The 23,422-nt window shown below is 37.2% G+C and overlaps 1 protein-coding gene across 2 annotated transcripts in view; it reads left to right on the top strand.

The window, feature by feature from the left end:
• The window catches only part of Mon2 (MON2 homolog (S. cerevisiae)), a 68,426-nt gene extending 48,747 nt beyond the window's left edge, over positions 1–19,679 (top strand). For both annotated transcript variants that reach the window (XM_013021868.1, XM_013021876.1), the window contains 7 exons: positions 102–230; positions 2,155–2,345; positions 3,821–3,881; positions 5,944–6,067; positions 8,322–8,529; positions 12,218–12,300; positions 18,002–19,679. In XM_013021868.1, coding sequence (XP_012877322.1) covers positions 102–230; positions 2,155–2,345; positions 3,821–3,881; positions 5,944–6,067; positions 8,322–8,529; positions 12,218–12,300; positions 18,002–18,165 — 960 coding nt within the window. In that variant the 3' untranslated portion in view covers positions 18,166–19,679. The remainder of the gene's footprint in view (positions 1–101; positions 231–2,154; positions 2,346–3,820; positions 3,882–5,943; positions 6,068–8,321; positions 8,530–12,217; positions 12,301–18,001) is intronic.
• Positions 19,680–23,422: the final 3,743 nt, after the last annotated feature.

Here is a 23,422-nt window from a genome sequence, read left to right on the forward strand (position 1 = left end):
CAAGACCTGCATTTGAGACAACGAAGCTTTCCCTTCAAAAACAATATGAATTCCTTTAATCTTATTTATTTTTAACCCCATGTGAAAATATTACTTTCTAGGCGGAATGGGTAGCCTTGAATTATGTACCATTTGCTGAAAGGTCTTTAGAAGTAGTTGTGGATTTATACCAAAAAACAGCCTGTCATAAAGCCGTGGTGAATGAGAAAGTTCTCCAGAATATTATTAAGGTATCTCTTTCTTTATTGCTATGCTTTTAATTGTGAACATGATGAAATTCTTTAAATTACTGTTTAAGTAATAGCATTATATGAGGATAAGTGAAAAAATATATTATTTATAGTGGCTTTTCTTCAACTTAAGTGAATTGTATTTAACAAGCCCTATTTTTAAAATTTTATTTATTTATTTATTGCTGGTCGTGGGCCTGAACTCTGGGCCTGGGCGCTATCCCTCAACTCTTCAGTTCAAGGCTAGCACTCTACCACTTGAGCCACAGCACCACTTATGGCTTTTCTTGCGTATGTGGTGCTGATGAATCGAACCCAGGGCCTCATGCATGCAAGGCAAACAGTCTACCACTGATCCACCTTCCCAAACCCCCAAGCCCCATTGTTTTTGAATCATAGTTTTTTTTAATGAAAAATATTTAGAAATAAATGTTCAGTAGGTTTGAAATTTTGCCATGTAATGACAATCCCGTTTCTTCAGACAGTATTAATTAAAGCAAGGGTTAATTAGCATTCAAAAAGAAGTTCACAATGCAGCCTACCAGTTAAAGCATTACCCTCTAGTACCCTCAGTGATCAAAGATAAAATAAGTCATACTCTCAGATGATCAATTTTATTGCAATATTTGGAGAAAAACTAACTTCATTCAAATATTAAAGTAGAATATAAAATTCAAAGAACTTCAGATATAAAACTTCCAAGTAATGATATTTGAGATTGTGTTTATTCTACCTTAACCCATTACTGGAAAAAGTACAAATAGTGTTGACCTCTTTGGGACAGAAGAACCTCTTCAACAAAATTACTCTGCAGGGTTTCCTAAATCCTTATTACCAAGTTAACATTTGGGGCTGGGAAGATGGCTCAGCAGTACAGTGCTTGCCTTGCATGCATGAGGCCCTGGGTTCAATTCCTTAATACCACATAAGCAGAAAAAGCTGGAAGTGGCACTATGGCTCAAGTGGTAGAGCACTAGCCTTGAGCTGAATTGCTCAGGGACAGCATCCAGCCCCATGACCGATAAAAAACAACAACAACAACCAAGTTGAAACACTCAAAATTGTGTTTACTATTCTTCCTGTTGACTTCTCAGATGATGTCCCTTCTTTTTATAATGAAAAACAGATAAAAAAAAAACTTTTAGAAGCTAGAGACAATTTAAAAGTTATTATAGTGACATTTCCCTATTTCCCTATATTCTCAGCACTAAGGAGATTGAAAGAAGAGGATCACAACTTTCAAGCTAGCTATTACATAGAAACCAGACTGAAACCACACACACACACACACACACACACACACACACAGAGTAATAAAAACAATGAAGAAATATATCTTTGAGTCTGAGATGGTAGTCTCCTACGATAGATAGATAGATAGATAGATAGATAGATAGATAGATAGATAGATAGATAGATAGATGGATGGATGTAGAGAGATAGATAGATGGATGTAGAGAGAGAGATAGTCTGAGATGGTAGTCAGTCTCCTACATTAGATAGATAGACAGACAGACAGACAGACGGACTAGGAAGTAGGATTTGAGAACCATGTCTGAAAATAGAAAATAACATCCTTTTCTTTTCTTTCTTTTTTTTCCCTGGTCGTGGGGCTTGAACTCTGGGCTTGGGTACTGTCCCTCAGCTCTTCAGCTGAAGGCAAGCACTCTACCTCTTGAGCCACAGCGTCGCTTCAGGTTTCCTAGTAGTTTATTAGAGATAAGAGTCTCATGGCCTTTCCTGCCCAGGCTGGCTTTGAAACGTGATCCTCAGATCTCAACCTCTTGAGTAGCTAGGATTACAGGTGTGAACCACTGGTGCCTGGCTATCCTTTTCTTTTTTAATGAAAAAATAATGCCATTACTTTTGTTTTTAAGTGAAGTTTTGTGTATATAATTAATACTTGCATTGCCTTTATTTTCAGACTCTTAGATTTCCTCTCAGTTTGAAGTATTCCTGCCCTTCTGAAAGCACATGGAAACTTGCAGTGTCTTCACTCCTCAAAGTTCTTTCTATTGGGCTGCCTGTTGCCCGGCAGCATGCTTCTTCTGGAAAATTTGACAGTATGTGGCCAGAACTTGCCAACACTTTTGAAGACTTTCTGTTTACTAAAAGGTGAGCTCATTCAAGAAGTAACACATCTACAATTTCTCTAAAATCAGTTTTGATCTAGATTTATTAACCAAATAGGCCACTAAATTGTATACAAAACACCTCTAGATGAAGCCTTTAGCTACTGGGGAGATTATTCATGAGCAATGGAGTGTTTTGTTAGTTGCAGTGTTTTCGGCAGTAAGGCAGGAGTCTCAAAGGTTAAGATCATATAAATATATCATAATGAAGAATCTGTGATATTAAATGTAATGAAATTGACAATTCATTTTTTAAAATGTAAGTTCCATGTGATCTTAGAAGAGGAAAATAGTTTTTATAAAATTCTCAACTTAGAAGTGGCACTGTGGCTCAAGTGGTAGAGCGGTAGCCTTGAGCTGAAGAGCTCAGGGACAGTGCCTAGGACCAGAGTTCAAGTCCCATGACCGACTGAAAAACAAAAACAATTCTCAACTTTCATAAAATTCTTTAATACTTTACTTAACCTAATTTATATATACATAGTCATATAAAAATTCATGGCAGCATTACTCTTAATGGCCAGAAGGTGAAAACAATGTAAATGTTCATCAGCTGATGGGGTAAATTAAAATATGCCATCTCCATACAGTAAAAGAATGAAGTATTTATATATGCTATAGCAGATGAACCTTCAAAATGTGATGAGTGGAAGAAACTGGACAAAAAGGCCATGTACTGTATGATCTCATTTATATGATATATTCATAGAAACTGAAAGTAGATGATTTATTCCCAGATTCAGAGAAGGGGGAATGGGAGTGGCTCCTAATGGACCCACGGTTTCTTTTGGGGTAATAAAAATGTCAAGTATTTTTCACTGATTTATTGGAGATACAGATTTGTGAAATTTTCTTCTCCAGCTACCTTCTAACTAATTGTCTAGCTCTCATCTTGAGAAACTAGGATTACAGACTTGAGCCAAAAGCACCCAGCTTTGTTCTGTTCTTGATGGAATGACTTTTTTGCTTAGTTGATCTGAATTAGGCCTTGTCACAGATGTTCTCTATCTTTATCATAAAGAATTTTTATGAATTGTATTTATTACAAATTGATGGTAGGGTTGGCTGCCTCTGAATGAATAATTTAGTGTCTTGTCTAAGTTATTGCCAACATGAGCAAATACTGGTATCTCACAGTGGTAATTTTTACTACAGTTGCAGATAATATGCTATCTAACCTTTCACTGTTTTCTATTCATAATACTAAAAGAAGTTGAGTTTATAGGTTGTGTAGTTCAGGATTGGACCAAGAGTTTTTACAGTTGGAGTTTTGTGCTTGTCATTTAGATATTTATACTAAGAACTTTAATTAAAAATAGTCTTCTTTTAAGTAAATGACAACGTCCCCACTGGGCATAAAAATAGAATTTGTTTTATCACTTAAATATTCTTGATCTGTTTTCTGTTTATATTTTGAGAATGCTTTACCTTCAAAAATAATGTGTTTTATTTTTTTAGTGTACCTCCAGATAATCTCTCTATTCAAGAGTTTCAAAAAAATGAAAGTATTGATGTTGAGGTAAGAAGATTATTTAAAACACTTCACTGGAGCAGACCTGGTGATACACACCTATACTCTCGGCTGCTTGAAAGGCAGGAATGGAAGGATGGCAATTCAAGGCCAACCCAGGAAACAAAAGTTAGGGAGACAACAAATAAGCCAAGTATGGTATGGTATACCTGTAATTTCAGCTATGTTGGAGACAGGTAGAAGGACTGTAATCTAAGACAGATCCTGGGCCAAACCCATGAGACTCTTGCTTGAAAAACAAGCTCAGGCCAAAGGGGCTGGGGCATCCGTTACTTGGTAAAGAGCTTGCCTAGGAAGTACAAGGCTCTAAGTTTAATCCCTAGAGCCATTAAAAGAAAAAAAGCCAAGCACTGGTGGCTCACATAATCATAGCTATAATCATAGCTATATAACCTATAATCATAGCTACTCAGGCTGCTGAGATCTGAGGAGCCTGATTCAAGCCAGCTTGGGCAAGAAAGTCTGTGAAACTCGTTTCCAGTTAACCACTAAAAACACTGGCATGGCTGAAGTGGTAGAACACTAGCCTTGAGCAGAAAAGGCTCAGGTACAATGTCTAAGCCCTGAGTTCAAGCCCCAGTACTAACACAGAAGAAAGACCAAAAAATGAATTTATTAATAGCAGAACACTTTCCTGTTGTCATTTGTGAAAATCAAATTATAGAAATGCTGAAACTATAAAATTGCTAGGAGAATAAGGTAAAGTTGTGTCTAATAGCTGAGAGCATAGCTGAAGTGATTGAGTGTTTGCCTCAAGAGCAGGAGGCCCTGGGTTCAGTCATAGTACCCAAGAAAAGAATAAAACAAAACAAACAGAAAAACAAAGATTCATCCTACAAGCATTAAAACTATACTCTTTAAGGATGACTTCCTCAGGCTTACAGTAGGTTGTGTACGTGTTGGATAGATTGTTTGGGTTCATTTAATAAGTTTGTTTAGTTAATTGCTTTATTTCTAGAAACTAGGTCTCATTGTTTAGCCTAGGCTTGCCTTCAGGTTAAGATCCCTAGCCTTTCGAGAGCTAGGATTATAGGTGTGCACCACCCCACCCAATTGTATAAATTTTAAAAGCAAGTAGATTATTAAATCTGTCAGTCAGTGATCATTCATCTGAGAGTATTTGCTCAAACCAATTACAAAGTTTCCTGGAATTCTTCATTTTTAACAAAACAGAACAAACAGCCCACAGAATTCTTATGGCAAATGGTGTTTTGAAAATAATGCAGGGGCTGGGTAGTTGGCTCAGTGGTAGAGTGCTTACCTTGCGTGCATGAGGCCCTGGGTTCGATTCCTCAGCATTATTATAAGCAGAAAAAGCTGGAAGTGGCGCTGTGGCTCGAGTGGTAGGGTGTTAGCCTTGAGGGACGTCACCCAGGCCCAGAGTTCAAGCCCCACGGCCAACAGAAAAAAAAGAAAGAAAAAGAAAAGAATGCATTTTGAGGATTAAAAATGAAAATGGACGGAGCAGTTGTTTTTAGCTATGAATTTGGGTTGGAGCTTGAAGATCTGTTGTCTTAAGAGGGGTAGAAGAACAATCAAATTATTTCAGTAAGTATGGGCATTATTGCAGAGATACAAAATATTACCATTTGTGATATTACAGTTTTAAAGCTTATGTCAGCTTAATCACTTTCTTTAGAGGGAAAAATAAACTATATATTAAAAAAGCTGTTTGGAAATACGAATGTAACTTTCTCTTATAGCTCATAATTTCTGTTACAAAGTTGATTTAAATCTTAATTTTGGATATCTTATTCTAATATGGGTAAGAATACTTCTCTGGCTTAGGAACAGAGACTTATCTACTTACAGTTATGCTAAATGAGTCAAAGTGAACACTTGTTAGTGTTTTATAGTAAGACCAGGGAAATTCTGTAGATTAGTCATGATTTTGTATAGTAACAGTAAAATGCCCCTGTACTCCTGTCAAGGAAGTTTCTTTAGCTCATTTACTTTTCAAATAAAATTGAAATTTTACTCTAAAGTTATCACTTGAGTGTCTGTCTCTATAAGGAAAAGAAGTATGCTTGAATTTGCCCTTTTATTTTAGGTAGTGCAGCTCATCAGCACAGAGATACTGCCTTATGCCAATTTCATCCCCAAGGAATTTGTTGGTCAGATAATGACTATGCTTAACAAGGGCTCCATACATTCCCAGTCATCTTCATTTACAGGTATGCTATTGCCTTCATCATCTTTTAAGGTATTAAAAATTAGTGAAAGCTGGGTGCCAGTGGCTCACACATACAATCCTAGCTATTTAAAAGTCTGAGATCTGAGGATCATGGTTCAAAGCCAGCCCAGATGAGAAAGTCTGTAGGACTCCTATCTCTAGTTAACCAGCAAAAAGCTGGAAGTGGAGCTGTGGTAGAGCCTTAAGAGAAGAAGCTTAAGGGATGGTGTTGAGGCCCTAATTTCAAGCCCCAGTACTGGTACAAAAACAAAAACAATTTAAAAAGAAATTAGTGAAGCACTTTTGAAGATAACTTAGAATGTTTAATCCTGCATATAGAGACGAGTGAGGTAATTTTTTAAAGAATACAACCATTGTTTTGTATATTTGTATATGTATATTCTGTGGGTATAACCATATTAGCAAACTCTGATTAATAAGATTGAATAGTGCTTAGGAAATCTGCTGACCAAGTTACCAGATTTGTAAAGTGGCTCATCCCTGGAAGGCAATGCAGTAGACCCTGGCTACCTGTATCCTGGTATTGAGTGGTCTCCAAAGAGACCACTGGGAGGAAAAACCACAGGTGCTTAGGATGCACAGTTCATTACTGTACTGTTGGTTCTTAGTTCATTTTTCCTTTAATACCCCAACTTCTGCTAACAGATCTGCCTTTGAGCAGATTCCACATTTTCACCTTAGCACTTAAATTAAGCTCATTAACTTTAGCCTGCCTTTTGGGCCACCATTTGTTCTTTGTGAAGGGGCAAGGAACAGTTAGCAGATGACACAATTTAAACATAACTGGCAAGAATGCAGGACTGTCAGACAGTTTCTCTGCATCACTGAGCTGAGGTTTGAGCATGTGGAAATATAGATTTTTGTTTTTGAAATTTCTTCCCTTTTTTTATTTATAACTAAAGGTATATTCTTCTACTTACTATTTTGTTTAACTATTCTTGAATCTTTTGTAATCTTTAAAATGAAGATATTAATACAAGTGTCTCACAATTATAAATTTCAGTTTAGTCCTGTGGTATGAAAATAAGATGTTTTAACATTTGTTAAGTGAACAAGTATTTATTAAACAAAACTGCTGTGTACAAAATATTATGTAACTTCATCCCCAGAATACATCTAATGAGGGTAGATAGCCCCATATTACAGAAAGAAAATGTGTTTGGTATAGTGGGAAAAATTGTCTCCAGTCTTGAGGCTGGAGGCAAATTCACACCAAAAGCACTACATGAAATCATGCTAGTTGGGAGGTGATCACTAAGTTATGTTTTATTCTTATTTCTTTTATCTAAATCTTGCTCAAGTCTGAAATGTAATTTGATATTGTAACGTGATTTTTTCTGAGATTCTTTTGAAATTACAGATCTATGCAGTGCATATGCTTAATTCTCAGAATTTACTGGAGCCATGACATTTTGTCCTGAGTACTGTAAGGAACATTTACTTGCACAATTTAACCACTAGATGTCTCCCATGCTGCTTATTTTACCTTGCTAGTCTTTTGCCCAGCTCAATTTAAAAACAAAACAACAAAAAAAACAAAGAACTGGCCTTTAGAATTAACCAACATGAGAATCTCAGAAAAAAATAGATTTCAGTTTACTTACATGCAACCTGCTTTGTATTACTACAAACATGCACTCCAGATGTGGTAGCACATGCCTGTAGTGCCAGTACTTGGGAGACTGAGGCAGGAAGTTCATGACTTAATGACCAGCCTGAGTTATACAGAGATACCCTGTCACCAAAATCTGAATATATTAAAATTTTTGACTGGGTATCATGGCTCACCCCTGTAATCCTAGCTCCACAGAAGGCTAAGATGTGAAGATTGTCAGTTGTTTGAAACCAGCCTGGACAGAAAAATTCCATGAGACTCTTATCTCCAATTTACCAGCAAAAAGCCAGAAATGGAGTTGTGGCTAAACTGGTTGAATTACCAACCTTGAGTGAAAGAGCCTGAGGCCTTGAGTTTAAGCTCCAGTGGAGGGGGCAGGGGGACGGGCACAGGAAGGAAGAAATATAGGCTAGGGCATGTCAAGTGATAGAGCCTAGCAAGGGCAAGGCCTTCCCTGAGTTCATATCCCAGCTTTGCCTTGATTTTGGTCTTTCAAGGAAGAAAATTGTTAATTATTTGTATGTTACTAGTTATAATTTATCCATAGATGCCTTTCACCTGATTGAGAATAGTCTTCAATTAATAGTTAATACATCATCAATAATGATTAACCTTACAGAAGCAGAGATTGATATTCGTCTGAGAGAAGAATTTTCTAAAATGTGTTTTGAGACACTACTCCAGTTTTCCTTCAGTAATAAAGTCACAACACCTCAAGAAGGCTACATGTCACGAATGGCGCTCTCAGTGCTTTTAAAGAGGTCTCAGGACGTACTCCATCGGTACATAGAAGATGAAAGACTAAGTGGTAAATGCCCTCTTCCAAGGTATATTTTTATTTCACCAAAGAAGATAATACATAATATTGTAGTTATTACCAGAGAAAATTCTGAAAACTAAAGTGTTTTCATAAATGATCTAGACCCATCTGAGACTGTTATAATTTTATTACCTTATACGGTAAAATATTCATAGGTTTTGCTGCAGATATGTGGTGCCATTTCAGATTTTTCTCAGAAGTTAAGAAATACATGATATAGGTACCAAATTGCCTTTGTGAATCTGAAAACAATTTAAAGTCAAAATATATCTTTTACTAAAGACTTCTGGATAAGGGTATATGAATCTATATGAGCATATAATTGATTTCTCCTAGGGATCTTGCTATGTTTGCTAATGCTTAATGAAGCCCTTGGGCCTAACTGATTCCTTCATATCATTCCAGACTGTATGATAGGAGCTCCAGGCCTTTCTACTTAGCCAACCCTAATCACAGTTGAGGTGTAGGGCTAGAATTCATCAAAGGATACAGTCATATAGTTGAGTTGACACTTACTTTTAATGTAGAAACTAGAGATTAACTCAAAGTAACTGAAACAAAGTTATCAAAAGCAGAGTAATCTTGATGATTTCCATTTTATAATTTAAACTGGAGGGGCAAATCACTTGCTATAGGTCATTGTGTACATTCTCACTTAATTACTGTGAATTGCTAGAGTTGAACTTGACCTGTCCAAGGATACAGACATTTAAAAACTTTGATATATATTACCAGATTGCCTCCCAAAGATTTCTACCAATTTGTATTTCCCTGGGAACATACGAATATTCTTTCCTCAGTTTTTAGTATTTTTAAATGTTTGTCATTTATTGTCTTTTTCTAATTGGATGAATGATAAGTCAGACTACTCACTTTTTAAAAAATTGCCAGTAGGGCTGGGCACTGGTGGCTCACGCCTGTAATCCTAGCACTCAGGAAGCTGAGATCTGAGGATCCCAGTTCAAAGCCAGCTCGGGCAGAAAAGTCCATGAGATTCTGATCTCCAATAAACCACTAGAAACTGGAAGTGGCTCTGTGGCTCAAGAGGTAGAACATTCACCTTGAGCTGAAGAGCTGAAGGACAGCGCCCAGGCCCAGAGTTCAAGCCCCACGATAAAAAAAAAAAAAAAAGCCAGTGGTTATTAGCCATTCGTGATTCTTTCATTAAGATTCAACATATTTTGAATTTCTAAAACAAATTACAGCTCTCCACTTTAAATTTATATGCAAATGCATTCTATAGATGGTGTTGGTAATTTAGTTATAAGCATGATTAAAAGTGAATAAAAGTTAGCTGGGTACCAGTGGCTCAGGAGGCTGAGATTTGAAGATCAGGGATGAAAGCCAGCTGGGCCTGGAAAGTCCATGAAACTCTAATCTCCAATTAACCACCAGAAAACCAAAAATGGCACTCTGGCTCAAAGTGGTTGAATACTAGCCTTGAGCAAAAAAGCTCAGGGACCTAGGCAAATATCATCATCATCATCGTCAAAGTTGATTTCTAAAGTGTGTTTTCAAACACAGTAATAAAGTTGCTTTGCATGGATATTTTCAATTAGATTATGACATTTTATTTCAGAAAGTTACTTTTCTGTATTTTGAGTTCTGATAATTACTGCCTTTAAATTTAATCCCATTTATAACTGCCCTGTGAATTTATATTATCCTGAATTCATTGCAGTGTCATTTGTTTTCTTGCTCTCTTTTGTTTTCTTTTCTCTTTCCTTTCCTTTCTTTGGCAGGTCTAGTACTGGAGTTTTTGTTTTGTTTTTGGGTCTGGTCGTGGGGCCTGAACTCTGGGCCTGGGCGCCGTCCCTTAGCTCTTCAGCTCAAGGCCAGTGCACTACCACTTGAGCCACAACGCCACTTCCGGCTTTCTTCTTTTTGCTTATGTGGTGCTGAGGAATCGAACCCAGGGCCTCAGGCATACAAGGCAAGCGCTCTACCACTGAGCCACCTTCCCAGCCCTAGTATTGGAGTTTTAAACTCAGGATTTTATGCTTACTAGGCAAGAACTCTACTACTTGAGCAACACCCCAGTCATGTAATGTTTCAACTGCTTCTTAAATCAATAAAATATGTGCTTACAAAGAAGAGTTGAAGTAATGTTCTATCATACAGACTTTAGAAAAGTCTGATCTAAAACCCAATCCTCCCACATACATATAAACAAGTTTTGTCAACAAAATGAAAATAGGGCAAAGGGAATCATATAGCAGATGAGCTTTATGTCTGTGAGGAGAAAGAAGAGAATCAAGCTAGTCTTCTGACTCCCCCCCCCCAAGATTATTTCTCTTTTAAATTGTAAAGGTTATGTGCATGGAGGTTATTGTTATGTAATTCAGGAAAAGAATACATTTCTTTTTGAACAATGTCACCTCTTCCCTTGTTTCCAAGATTATTTCTTATTACTAGCATCTTCAAAACAGTGCCATTCTAGAATTGGTCTCTAGCATGTTCATGTTTCTTGTTTGTTGTCTTACAAAATTAAATAATGTAGCATTGCAATTTTGGATATACATTTTTAATGTTTTTTATTGTAAAAATATTGTACAGGGGTTACAGTTACATGAGCAAGGTAATGAGTACATTTCCTTTGAGTATTCTTGTTTAACAACATAATAAACTGTATGCTGAGTGGTAATATATAGTAATGCTTTCATTTAAATCTTTGGCAAATTCTTTTATTACCAATAAGCAAATAACCCATTGTAGAGTTTTTAAAGGCATATATTACAAAATGTTTTTTTTTTTGGGGGGGGGGTCTGGTCGTAGGGCCTGAACTCTGGGCCTGGACACTGTCCCTCAGCTCTTCAGCTCAAGGCTAGCCCTCTACCACTTGAGCCACAGCGCCACTTCCGGCTTTTTTCTTTTTGCTTATGTGGTGCTAGGGAATCGAACCCAGGGCCTCAGGCATGCAAGGCACGCACTCTACCACTAAGCCACCTTACCAGCCCCCAAAATGTTTAATTTTAAATAGTTTGTTGAGTATCTTAAAAAATAAATTTATGTTTGGGCTGGGAAGGTGGCTCAGTGGTAGAATGCTTGCCTTGCATGCATGAGTCCCTTGGTTCAATTCCTCAGCATCACTGAAGCAGAAAAAGCTGGAAGTGGTGCTGTAGCTCAATGTGGTAGAGCACTAGCCTTAAGTTGAAGAACTGAGGGACAACACCCAGGCCCAGAATTCAGGCCCCACGACCTACCAAACAAATAAAAAATAAAAATTTTATGTTTGTATGAGTAAATTGTCCCCCTCCTTTAATTAACTTATGGTAAGAATTACAAGTAAGATTGTACACTGAAGTACATACCTTTGCATGTTCTTAAAATTGATCTATATTAAATAATTTTTTCTCTTTTAAGAATTTTTAAAGTAACAACTTTGCATTGTGCTCAGTATTATTCCAAAATATATCTATTTATAGACGTTGTAAAAATAAAACGTCATATTTTATGGGGTTAGGAAGGTGGCTCAGTAGTAGAGCGCTTGCCTTGCATGCCTGAGGCCCTGGGTTCGATTCCTCAGCACCACATAAGCAGAAAAAGCTGGAAGTGGTGCTGTGGCTCAAGTGGTAGAGTGCTATCCTTGAGCTGAGAGCTGAGGGACAGCGCCCAGGCCCAGAGTTCAGGCCACACAACTGACAAAAAAAAAAGTCATATTTTAAAAATCTCTATTATTTTCCCTTCATTTTTAGGCAGCAAGTAACGGAGATCATATTTGTTTTAAAAGCAGTCAGTACTCTCATTGATTCACTTAAGAAAACACAGCCTGAGAATGGTAAGTGTTTGGAAACTCAGTGATCCTAAAATTCAGAACATTTATGTTCTATTTGTGATGTGCTTTTATATTATTATTGACTGAATTTAGGAATGTAACAACTAGTAGGCTTTCTTTTCTCCTATTTCTTGACATCAAAACATCAGTCTATTAGTATGACAAGTAAAATTAATTTATAATGTTTTATATTTTTATTTTGAACAGTACTTTAGCTGACCTTTTTTTGTTTTTGCCAGTCCTGAGACTTTGAACTCTGACCTTGGGTGTTATCCCTGAACTTTTGTGCTCAAAATTAATGCTCTGCTACTTGAGCCACAGCTCCACTTCTGTTAATATGGACTAACAAATTGGAGATAAGAGTTTCGTAGACTTGGCTGCCCAGGGGAGTGTGACTTTGAATAGTGTTCCTTAGATTTCAGCCTCCTGAGTAGCTAGGATTACAGATTTGAGCCACGAGCCCCTGGCTAGCTATTTTTTTCAAAATCAGTTGAACTGAATTTAGTATGTTGCATGAACAATTTGTATTTAATATATTTTTAATGTAGATCATTCATTTGAAGTGATGAGTGAGGGGAAGGCTTTCATCTGCTTTAACTAATCCATGTTGTAAATTTAAGTTGTATTTATAACTTACAGTGTTATAGTTCTTTCTCATTTGTTTTCCCTTTCAGTTTACTCATTCCTGTCTAATCTGTTGTTAACATTTCTTTTTTACAATCTCTATTCCAAGCTACATGTGATGGTGAAAGGAACCTTCACATCCATCCCAGGGGACCATGCAGAGGCAGGCAGGCACAGGAGAAAGATTATTACAAGGTTTATTAGAGGAGCCATATTTCCCCCAGAGAGGGAACACATGGCACCCTCCACTATCTAGGTAGCAGCAGGGTCTGGAAGTAGGAGTGAGGTAGGTGGAAGCTCAGGTGGGTCTGGGCAGAGAGAGGGAGTGACCAGCTGTCTGGTGGGAATTCTAGGGCTGGGAGAAGCTCAGGTCTGGGTAGAGCTGGGGGGGTGTCTAATACTAACATATGGTACATGCCTGTCATCCTAGCATTCAGGAGGCCAGCCTAGGCTTTACTGCAAGACCCTGCCTCAAAATAAAATAAATTCAAAAATTAAAAGGTTTTTTTCCCCCAAAGTATATCTTCTATTGTTTTCTTCCCCTCAAAAACAGAATAAAAAAATCTTTTTTTTACCATGACCTACCAAATTGCTGAGAGCTGCAGTATTTTATATAATTATACATATGTATATAAAATATATAACTATAGTTTATTTATATATGTGCTGCAGTCTAAATATATATGTAGTTTATGTATATATAATATATAAGATGGAAACTATATTATATAAGCTATATATTTTTAACTATATATAGTTATATATATAACTATATATGTAGTTTATGTGCTGCAGTCTAAATATATATATATATATATATGTGTATATATATATATATATATATATGTAGTTTATGTATATATAGTTTAAACAGGTTCTTATTATGTACCCCAGTTTGGGGATCCTCCTGCCTCAGCCTCCCAGATGCTGGAGTTATACATGGGTACCACTCCACCTAACTTAATTGTGTTCTACTCATGGGTTATTTCCTACCAATTTCACTTCCTTGCTCTCCCATTAAACTAAAATTCTCAGTCTTCAAGTTTTCTCAGCTGTGGCCTATGTCCACCTAGTTAAATAGCACTCAGTTTTAAGCCTGGCTTTTGTTCTCTTCAAAGTCTCAAATCATTGAAGTCAGGCACTTTTATATATACCTTCATCTTGAAGTACTACTTGTGTGTTCTTAAATATGCACATGACTCATCTCCCCTTACCTTGTATGCTTCCTCAGAGGATTCTTGGGATGATGCTTTGTTCTGCACTACACTTGTGTTTTTTTCAACCCAAAGACTGAAGGGTGAGAGGTGGAATTGCTAATAAAAAGGGGGTGCCTGAAGCAGTGCTCTGAATTCATCTATCAGAATTCAGATTTGGTTTTCTTTACAAAATGTTTTGCTTAATTTTTCAGAGAAGGAAAACCATGTTTTGCCTCTCTAGAGACCAGAAAAATCTTCATTAGATTGTAGTATAGATTTGATTCTTACAAAGGTATTATACTTGCTGGCCCTGGTGACTCATGCCTGTAGTACTAGCTCATCTGGAGGCTGAGATCTGAGAATTGCAGTTCAAAGCCAGCCCAAGCAGGAAAGTCCCATGATGCTCTGGAAATGGAGCTGTGGCTCAAGTGGTAGAGTGCTCACTAGCTTTGAGCAAAAGAAGCTCAGCGAGAGTGCCCAGGCCCTGAGTTCAAGCCCCAAGACCAGCACAATATGTGTGTGTACATATGTGTGTACACACATATACATGCATGTATCCATATGTATATATAGTGTACATATATATTGTTATATACTATAATATGGTATAGTTACTATATATTATAGTATTATATATTATACTTAAATTGTTCTTCCTATTGTTGAGACATACTACTAAATGTACCTATATGTTTAAATGTGTAATATTCACAGCTCTGTGTATTCTTTAGACAGCTGTCAGGAACTTACAAGAATGTATATAAAAGGAACAACTGGGAAGGAGAACTCAGAACTTTCCTTATAAAGTCAGTGGGTCATGGATAGGGCACTGTAGTAATGAGAGATGATCTGACTAAATTGAGCTTTAAATTATTTGAGCGAGAACTATGCCTCTGGGCATATGAAGTGAAAGTTCAAATGTAACCATAAATGATGAGGATATTATAATATTTTAGAAAGGTATAATAAGCTTCACTAAAAAAACAGAAAAAAGACAAGTTAAGAATGTCAGGTCTTCCCAGCAATCCAATATGTTGGATTGCACAAAACCAGTCCATGCCTAATTCAGAAGACTGGCAATAAGGTCTTGATCAGTATGCCACAAACCTATTCAGAACTTTTAAGTTTTTGTTTGTTGGTTGGTTGGTTTGCGGGTCGTGGTGCCTGAACTCTGGGCTTGGGTGCTGTCCCTCAGCTTTTCAGCTCAAGGCCAGTGCTCTACCACTTGAGCCACAGCGCCCTCTCTGGCTTTTTCTGCTTATGTGGTGCTGAGGAATTGAACCCAGGACCTCCTGCATGCAAGGCAAGCACTCTACCACCGAGCCGTCTTCCCAGCCCCTTGTTTTTGTACTAGGTAAAAAGACTTTAAGAGACTTAGTTTTTATTGAGTGAATTTCATAGTTAGAATTTTGCTTTATTTTTAAAGTTCTGAAAATGCAGCTTAAAACACATTAACTGAAAAATACTTTTAAATGTGCATGAAAAAAATTAGCATGATCTTTACTTTATCTCTTTCTGCTTAGTACTTACCTCACAAGAAGCAGCAATTTTATTAGCTGTAACTTCTTCTAGAAGTTAATTACATAAACACAAAATTCAGTAAACCTTAGTACTATATACAAGTAAATACGCATAGTTGTCCCCAACTATATCATTGTTTTTCTTTTCACTTAGTAAAATTCATGGATGTTATTCCAAGTCAATATATTCAACTCTTATTCTTTTTGGTAGTTGAATTTAAAGTCCCCACAGAGATTTACAGTCAGGTTTGTTTGTTCTTGTTGTTTATGCTTGTCCTGGAGCTTGGCACTGTCCCTGAGCTATTTTGTTCATAGCTTGAGCCACAGCTCCACTTCTGGCTTTTTGGTAGTTAATTGGAGATAAGAATCTCAAGGACTTTCCTGCTTGTGCTGGCTTTGAACCGTACCACTTCCTAGCCCTCTTTTTTTTTGGTTGCGGGGAGGACCAGTGCTGGACTAGAACTTGGGCTGGGCGCTATTCTTGACCTTTTGTGCTCAAGGTTAATGCTCTATCACTTGAGCCACAGCTCCACTTCTGGTTCTTTGGTGGGTAATTGGAGATTAGCGTCTCAAAGACTTTGCTACCCAGGCTGGCTTCAAACTGCAATCCTCAAATCTCAGACTCATGAGTTGCTAGGATTACAGGCATTAGTCACCAGTGCCTGGCCCACTTCAAGCCTTTTTTCCAGATGAATAGAGGTAAGATTCTCTCAAATCTGGCTTTGAACCACAATCCTCAGATCGGGCCTCCTGAAGAGCTAGGGATGAGCAACTGGTACCTAGCTATGGTGAAGTTTTGTTGTTGCTGTTGTTGTTTGGTTTTTCAGGGTTTTTAAAAAATATTTTAATGTAAGGAATTTGAGTAGCTTTCCTTGAGTTTTATTTCATGTGTCATCTTAATATATTTCTGTGTTCCCCTATAATGAATAAATTGTTCAGTTTCCACCTGGGCAATCTAGATAGGGTTTGCTCTATAGATTTTGTGTGAATTAGTGGAAACTTTCACAAAAGATGGCCAGAACAACCTTCTTAACTTTGTAAACCAGTGGTGCTCAGATTTTTTTTCTTATTGTTATTTTTTGGAAGATTCTTTTGTGATAAGCAGTAATTTTTTAACAAATCAAATATAATATGGATTCCTAACATATTAAATAGATAAAAGCAGGACAACTCCAGCCTGACATGCCCTGTTCTTACCAAATATTCCCCTTTTCTTCTTCCTATCCCTACCCTAAGGAAGCCCCTACTGGGAAAAGAAGTTTAATGAAAACATTAGAATTTTCTAAGATAAACTGGGTATTAGTGGCTCATGTTTATATTCCTAGCTACTCAGGAAGCTGAGATTTAAGAATTGAGGTTCTGGGCTGGGAAGGTGGCTCAGTGGTAGAGTGCTTGCATTGCATGTATGAGGCCCTAGGTTCAGTTCCTCACACATAAGCAGAAAAAGCCAGAAGTGGCGCTGTGGCTCAAGTGGTAAAGCACTCCCCTTGCGCTAAAGAGCTGAGGGACAGAGCCCAGGCCCAGAGTTCAAGCCCCACAACTGCCAAAAAAAAAAAAAAAATCTATGCTAAGAAAAGAATAATAATGAGGGCTGGGAAGGTGGCTCAGTGGTAGAGTGCTTGCCTTGCATGCATGAGGCCCTGGGTTCGATTCTTCAGCACCACATAAGCAGAAAAGGCCAGTAGTGGAGCTGTGGCTTAAGTGGTGAGCGCTAGCCTTGAGCTGAAGAGCTGAGGTACAGTACCCAGGCCCAGAGTTCAGGCCCCACAACTGACAAAAAAAAAAAGGATAATAATGAGTAAACTGCATTGAAAAAATTAATAATCATCTCAGTTTTGGAAAACTTGGTTTGAATAAATTTAAATTATTTTGGTTTTGTTTTTTTTTACTACAAGCCCTTAAGAAATTCATAGGAATTCTTAGTCTCCAATGGACGAGTATGTGCAACAGCTTCCAGACTTATTAATGAGGAACCTTATCTTTAAGAAATGAGTGACACTGGTTTGGGATGCTCATTCCTTTATATTAGAAGAAATTGAGAAGAAGAAAACAAATATTGACTGACTTAAGGAAAAATTTAGGCACTTGTCACTTAAGTTAGAATGAAAAGTAAACTTTTACAAATGGAAGGTCATTTAAAACTTACTCTTATCAAATTTGTTGGTATTGGTGATTCTGCTCATTGATTATATCTTTGTCCCATACCTTATTAAATATACAGGAAATCTACCAAAGATTTTTCAAAAAGATACAAGCTTGTATAATCTTAAGTTTTTTCTTTCTGTTGGATTTATGATGGAACTGGATAATCTCTACTGTTTAAGTGCATCCTGTTTCAAAATTTTGTACTTCTTAACATTACAGTTGATGGAAATACCTGGGCACAAGTAATTGCCTTATACCCCACTTTAGTAGAATGCATCACCTGCTCATCTTCTGAGGTCTGCTCTGCACTTAAAGAGGCCCTAGTTCCCTTTAAGGATTTCATGCAACCACCAGTATCAAAAGTTCAAAATGGAGAATCTTGACCAGCTACAATAGATTTGAAGGAAGAAGAATATCCTATCTGTTCCTGAGTCATCTGTAAGAAGGACACTTCTTACTCCAAACTGATGAAAGGGATGGTTCATACTACAGCATACCTGCTACCCTGTCTTCAATTGGTGATTTTAAAGTGAGCTTATGTACAGTTTGTGGTGTATGTGTTAATGATGTACTTTTTAAAAAAGAAAGATATTTCCATTCAGTCAGATTTATTAGGCTGGTGTTTTTGCACCCTTTTTCAAGTACAAACTTGTACTAAAATTTTATGCAAGATGGTACTGTAACATTCCATATTATCTACAACCAGCCTTTGTAAACAAAGGGAACTGAAATACTTGTGTGTATAATAAATGGTACAGTTCTGTATAAAATAGTTGCATTTATTTAAAATTTTAAAATATTGATGATGTTACATGCTTGAAGCTGTATTTATTATTAATACAAAATTGTTTGCTTACATTGTCACTTATAATTTGCCTTCTTATGCGGCAGAGCCTACCATGTCATCATCCAGTTAGCTCCGTGCTTGCTTTGAATGTGTGATTGATTGGTGACCATTAAGCAACTGACCATAAGGTTATGGAGCACAGCAACCAGAAGTTTTGCTGGTTGAATATATTACCACCATCTATTATAGCACTACAATGCCATCATACCTCATTTCTTTAAATTTTCTCCAAACTCTCACTGAAGTCTGTCTCTTTTATATTTGCTCTCTAAATTTTAGAGATGTTTCATATTTTATATTTCTACTGATTTCTTCCTGTGACTAACAACATTTGTCTCTCTCTTTGGATTATGACCCAGGCAAGATGATTTTCTGAAATTTTGCCTGTGACATTTTGTTCATTTCAGTGCTTCATTTTGTAATGTCTTCTTAAGAAGAAGAATAACTACTAACTCACAAGAACACACACACACACACACAGGTGGGGGAGAGAGAGAGAGAGAGAGGTAAAGAACAAGGACATGTATTTTTGGAGACAGCATTTGGAAGTGCATTAAATGTATTGTCATGGTGTTTTTGGTTACATTAGCTGATTTATTTCTTCAAAAATTGAATTGACCGTAGCTTACTATATTTTTTATGTAATAGATTATGCTGTTATTCCTCTGAGTTAAATTTTCATAATCACCTATTAAAGACAAAGATGTTTAAAACTTTGGTTATAATTATAAATGATCTGGGTGTTATGTTAATGTACTGGAAGGCTTGATTTTAGTAGAACTTACAAAATTCAACCTCTCTAATAATCATAAAACTATAAGAAGATATCAGAATAATGAATGAGATTTTTGAGGCTATTTTAATTGTGTAATCATTTAATTTGCAATATTATTTGTTAATGTGTATGTACTAAGGCCTTTTTTGAAGAAATATTTTTATTTACATGAATCAATGAATTTCTATGTTATTATTTCACCTAAGACTAAGGTAATATATGGCATTTCATAATTCTGCTTTCAGCATTTTCCTTAAAGTTTAAAAGAAAAACCACTCAAGCTGTGTATTCAGTTTTTTTCTATGTCAAATTGGAAACTAGAAGCTGTAAGTTTCACTGATAAAGTAATGAAGTAAAACAAAGGTAGTATAACGTTTCAATAACATGCCCCAAATTTACATGAAATACAAATATGCTAATCAAAATTATTTCCCTCCAGGAAAAGTTCAGTATAGAACATACATTTATATAAACTCAATAGTTTGAGCTAACACTATTAGCTTTCTATTCCAAGATGCCATAGGGTTCAAAACATACAAATGTGATGACAGTAATAATACAGTAATTAATGTAAAGAATGGTATCTGGCAAATAGACCATCCCCTTGGTAGAGTGTCTGACAAGTTTTTCTTCTTAATGTGTCTCCCACAACCTTCTAGGAGTCACTACTTACAATTAATTCTCTGTGTCAAGAATTCCTATAACCAGCCAGTTGCCAGTGGCTCATGCCTATAATACCAGCTACTAGGAAGGCCAAGGTCTGAAGATAGTGATTCAGAGCCAACCCGGGCCAGAAGAGTTCCAGTTTGAAAAAAGCCAGAAGTAGAAGTGTGGCTCAAGTGATAATATTCCAGCCTTATATTCAACAGCATGAAGCCCTGAGTTCAAGTCCCAGCACGCACGCACGCACACACGCACGCGCGCACACACACACACACACACACTTCCTTTGCCACACACACACACACACTTCCTTTGCCCTTCAGTTTAGAAAATATGCTGATCCCAGAATACACACACAAACAGAACTCCTGTACCATTCATTTTCTAAAAATATGCTGATTCCAGAGACATTGTTCTTGTTACTACAAACTGGGTTCTTCAGTAACTATAAATAGACTTTGTGAAATTACTAGATAAAAGGAGATTCAGAAGGGAAGCTACCAAAGCTATGTGTATTCTGTTAGAGAATTTAACTAGCTTTTGAACAGTCAGAATAATATTCTCTGAGACATCCTGAATATACAGTTAGTTTTAAACCTCTTATGATCACTTTTTGTCCCCAGCAGTTCCTGTGTTATATAGATTCCTGTTCGTTTTTACCAAGTACATATGTGAGTAATATTATTAAGAGCCTGTGCCAAAGGGAAAAAATAATGCTGTAAGTCTGGCTTAGAGAGAACTACTTTAAACTTGTTTTTATTTTTACTACATTAAATAGCTAAGGACTGGGTTGTTTCTCAGCTGTCTTACCTGCTCTGTGGCTGTTGAGTGCGTTGTTAAAATATATGCAGCAGGAGAAGCAAGAGATCAACAATTTAGGAGTACATTTTATCCTAGACAATAACATGCACTTTAAGTAGCAGGCCAGTAGCGAGGTTATTGGTCCTCTCTCATAAAATCTTAAATGTATTTTGGTCAGCATCACATTTTAGTACTACTATTTCATGTAATCGTTGAGCCAAAAGTTTCTTAAGAAATTGAGGATAAATCAGCATAAATTATTGAACAATGCTAGAAAACAACTCAAAAGTTTATCTCCTATTCATGTAGTGGTTGTTATTACACTCATTACAGTGTGGCAGTGTAATTATTATATAATGACCAGTATAGGCAAATGTAAAATAATTCAGGTAGGCAACCAAATCCTTAAAGCATTCCTATGGCTAAAGTCTAGTTAAGGCAAAAGGCTTTCAGGAACCAACCTACCTGGGATTGCCATAGAAACTAACAAAATTTGGAAGCTTCAAAATGGATCAATTAGTTTTAGACAATTGTGGATTATAGGGGGGAGGTTGTTTCATAGAAAACGACCACAGATGTTGACAAAAATGATCTCTTTGAGCAGATCACTGGTGGCTCACAGAAGCTATTCAGTAGCTACTCAGGAGGCTGAGATCTGAGGAATCACGGTTCAAAGCCAACCCTAGGCAGCAAAGTCCGTGAGACTCTTATCTCTTATCTTGAGCTTTTGCTCAAGGTGAGTGCTCTACCACTTGTGCCACTTCCGGTTTTCTGGTGGTTAATTGGAAATAAAAGTCACAGAGTTTCCTGCGCAGGCTGGCTTTGAACTGTGATCCTCAGATCTCAGCCTCCTGAGTAGCTAGTGACACCTGGCTATCAAATAGTGCATTTCTTTTAAGAAGTAACTTGTCTGTTTCAGAAATGAAGGAATATGTTTTGAAAAGTTAGTATGTTTAAATAAGAGACAGAATCTCAGTTTATCACTGCTTACAGCTAGTCTTGATTACTAAGATTATTCATATTCATAAAGAGTTACCACATGCTGTTAAACAGCTAATAGCATTACTGTATTAAAAATTACTAGATTTAGTGGGCACCGATGGCTCACACCTGTAATCCTACTCAGGAGGCTGAGATCTGATGAATCTGGTCCAAAGCCAGCCTGGGCACGAAAGTCTGTGAGACTCTTATCTCCAATAAACCACCCAGAAAACTGAAAGTGGTGCTGTGGCTTAAGAGGTAGAGCGCTAGCCTTGAGCGCTGTGGCTGAAGTGGTAGGCGCTAGCCTTGAGCAGAAGAGCTGAGGGAGAGTGCCCAGGCCCAGAGTTAAAGCCCCATGAGTGACAAAAAAGAAAAGAAAAAACTACTAGATTTATAATAAATTTGATTAAACTCCTCTGGTTTGTATATAAGCCAAGATATAATGACATTAGCTTTCTGACCTATAAACTTTTCCTTCAAAATGAATGCACCATCCAACTTTCCAAAGAAACAAAAATTTTAATTCAGATACTTGGAAAGTACTGAAAACTACCAGATATGTTAGTATAAACTTTTGTTCTTATAAATATGAGGGGAGGAATAAAAGGTAAAACATCACTCCAATAATGTAAACATAGCCCAGAAACACTAAGCATGTAAAATGTAGGATTCTACATAGATTCATATATCTGCTAACATGCCAATAAGAGGGACTCTGAGGAAGATACTAGTCTGCTGGCAATGTTTCCAAGAGATCTTTATTTTTATTTTTACTATTATTGTTATTGGTCATGGGGCTTGAACTCAGGGCCTGGATGCTGTCCCTAAACTTTTTTACTCAAGGCTAGTGCTCTACCACTGAGCCAGTGTCATTTCTGGGTTCCAGATGGCTTACTGGAGATGAGTCTCACAGACTTTCCTGCCCAGGCTGGCTTCAAACCTTAATCCACAGATCACAGTCTCCTGAATAGCTAGGATTATAGGTTTGAGCCACCAGCTCTGTCATGTTTGGTTTTTTGTTTTTTGTTTTTGTCAGTTGGGGGTTTGGACTCAGGGCCTGGGTGCTTCCCCTGAGCTTTTTTTCTCAAAGCTATCATGCACCACTTCTGGCTTTTTGGTGGCTAGAGATAAGAGTCTTAAGGACTGTTCTTGCTCTAGCTAGCTTTGAACCTCAGTCCTCAGATCTCAGCCTTCTGAGGATTACAGGCATGAGCCACCGCTCCTGGCTGAGAGGGGTTTTTTTTTTTGTTGTTGTTTTTTACTATTTTTCTTCCTTATTCATGGTCATCATGAGCCAGTGGCTCACTCCTGTAAACCTAGCTGCTCAGATGGTTCTGATACAGCTGCTCCTGATAGCTGAGGATCACAATTCCAAGCCAGCTCAGGCAAGAAAAGCCTGTTAGACTCTGTCTCCAATTAACTACCACAAAAGCCAGAAGTAACTCTGTGGCTCAAGTGGTAGACTGCTAGCCTTAAGCATAAAAGGCTCAGGGGCAGTGTCCAGGCCCTGAGTTCAAGCCCTAGGACTGGCACCAAAAAACGAAAAGAAACAAAAAACCTATTTTACTCTCCT

The sequence above is a fragment of the Dipodomys ordii genome, unplaced genomic scaffold (genome assembly GCF_000151885.1).
Source record: "Dipodomys ordii isolate 6190 unplaced genomic scaffold, Dord_2.0 Scaffold3, whole genome shotgun sequence".
Classification (NCBI taxonomy): Eukaryota; Metazoa; Chordata; class Mammalia; order Rodentia; family Heteromyidae; genus Dipodomys; species Dipodomys ordii.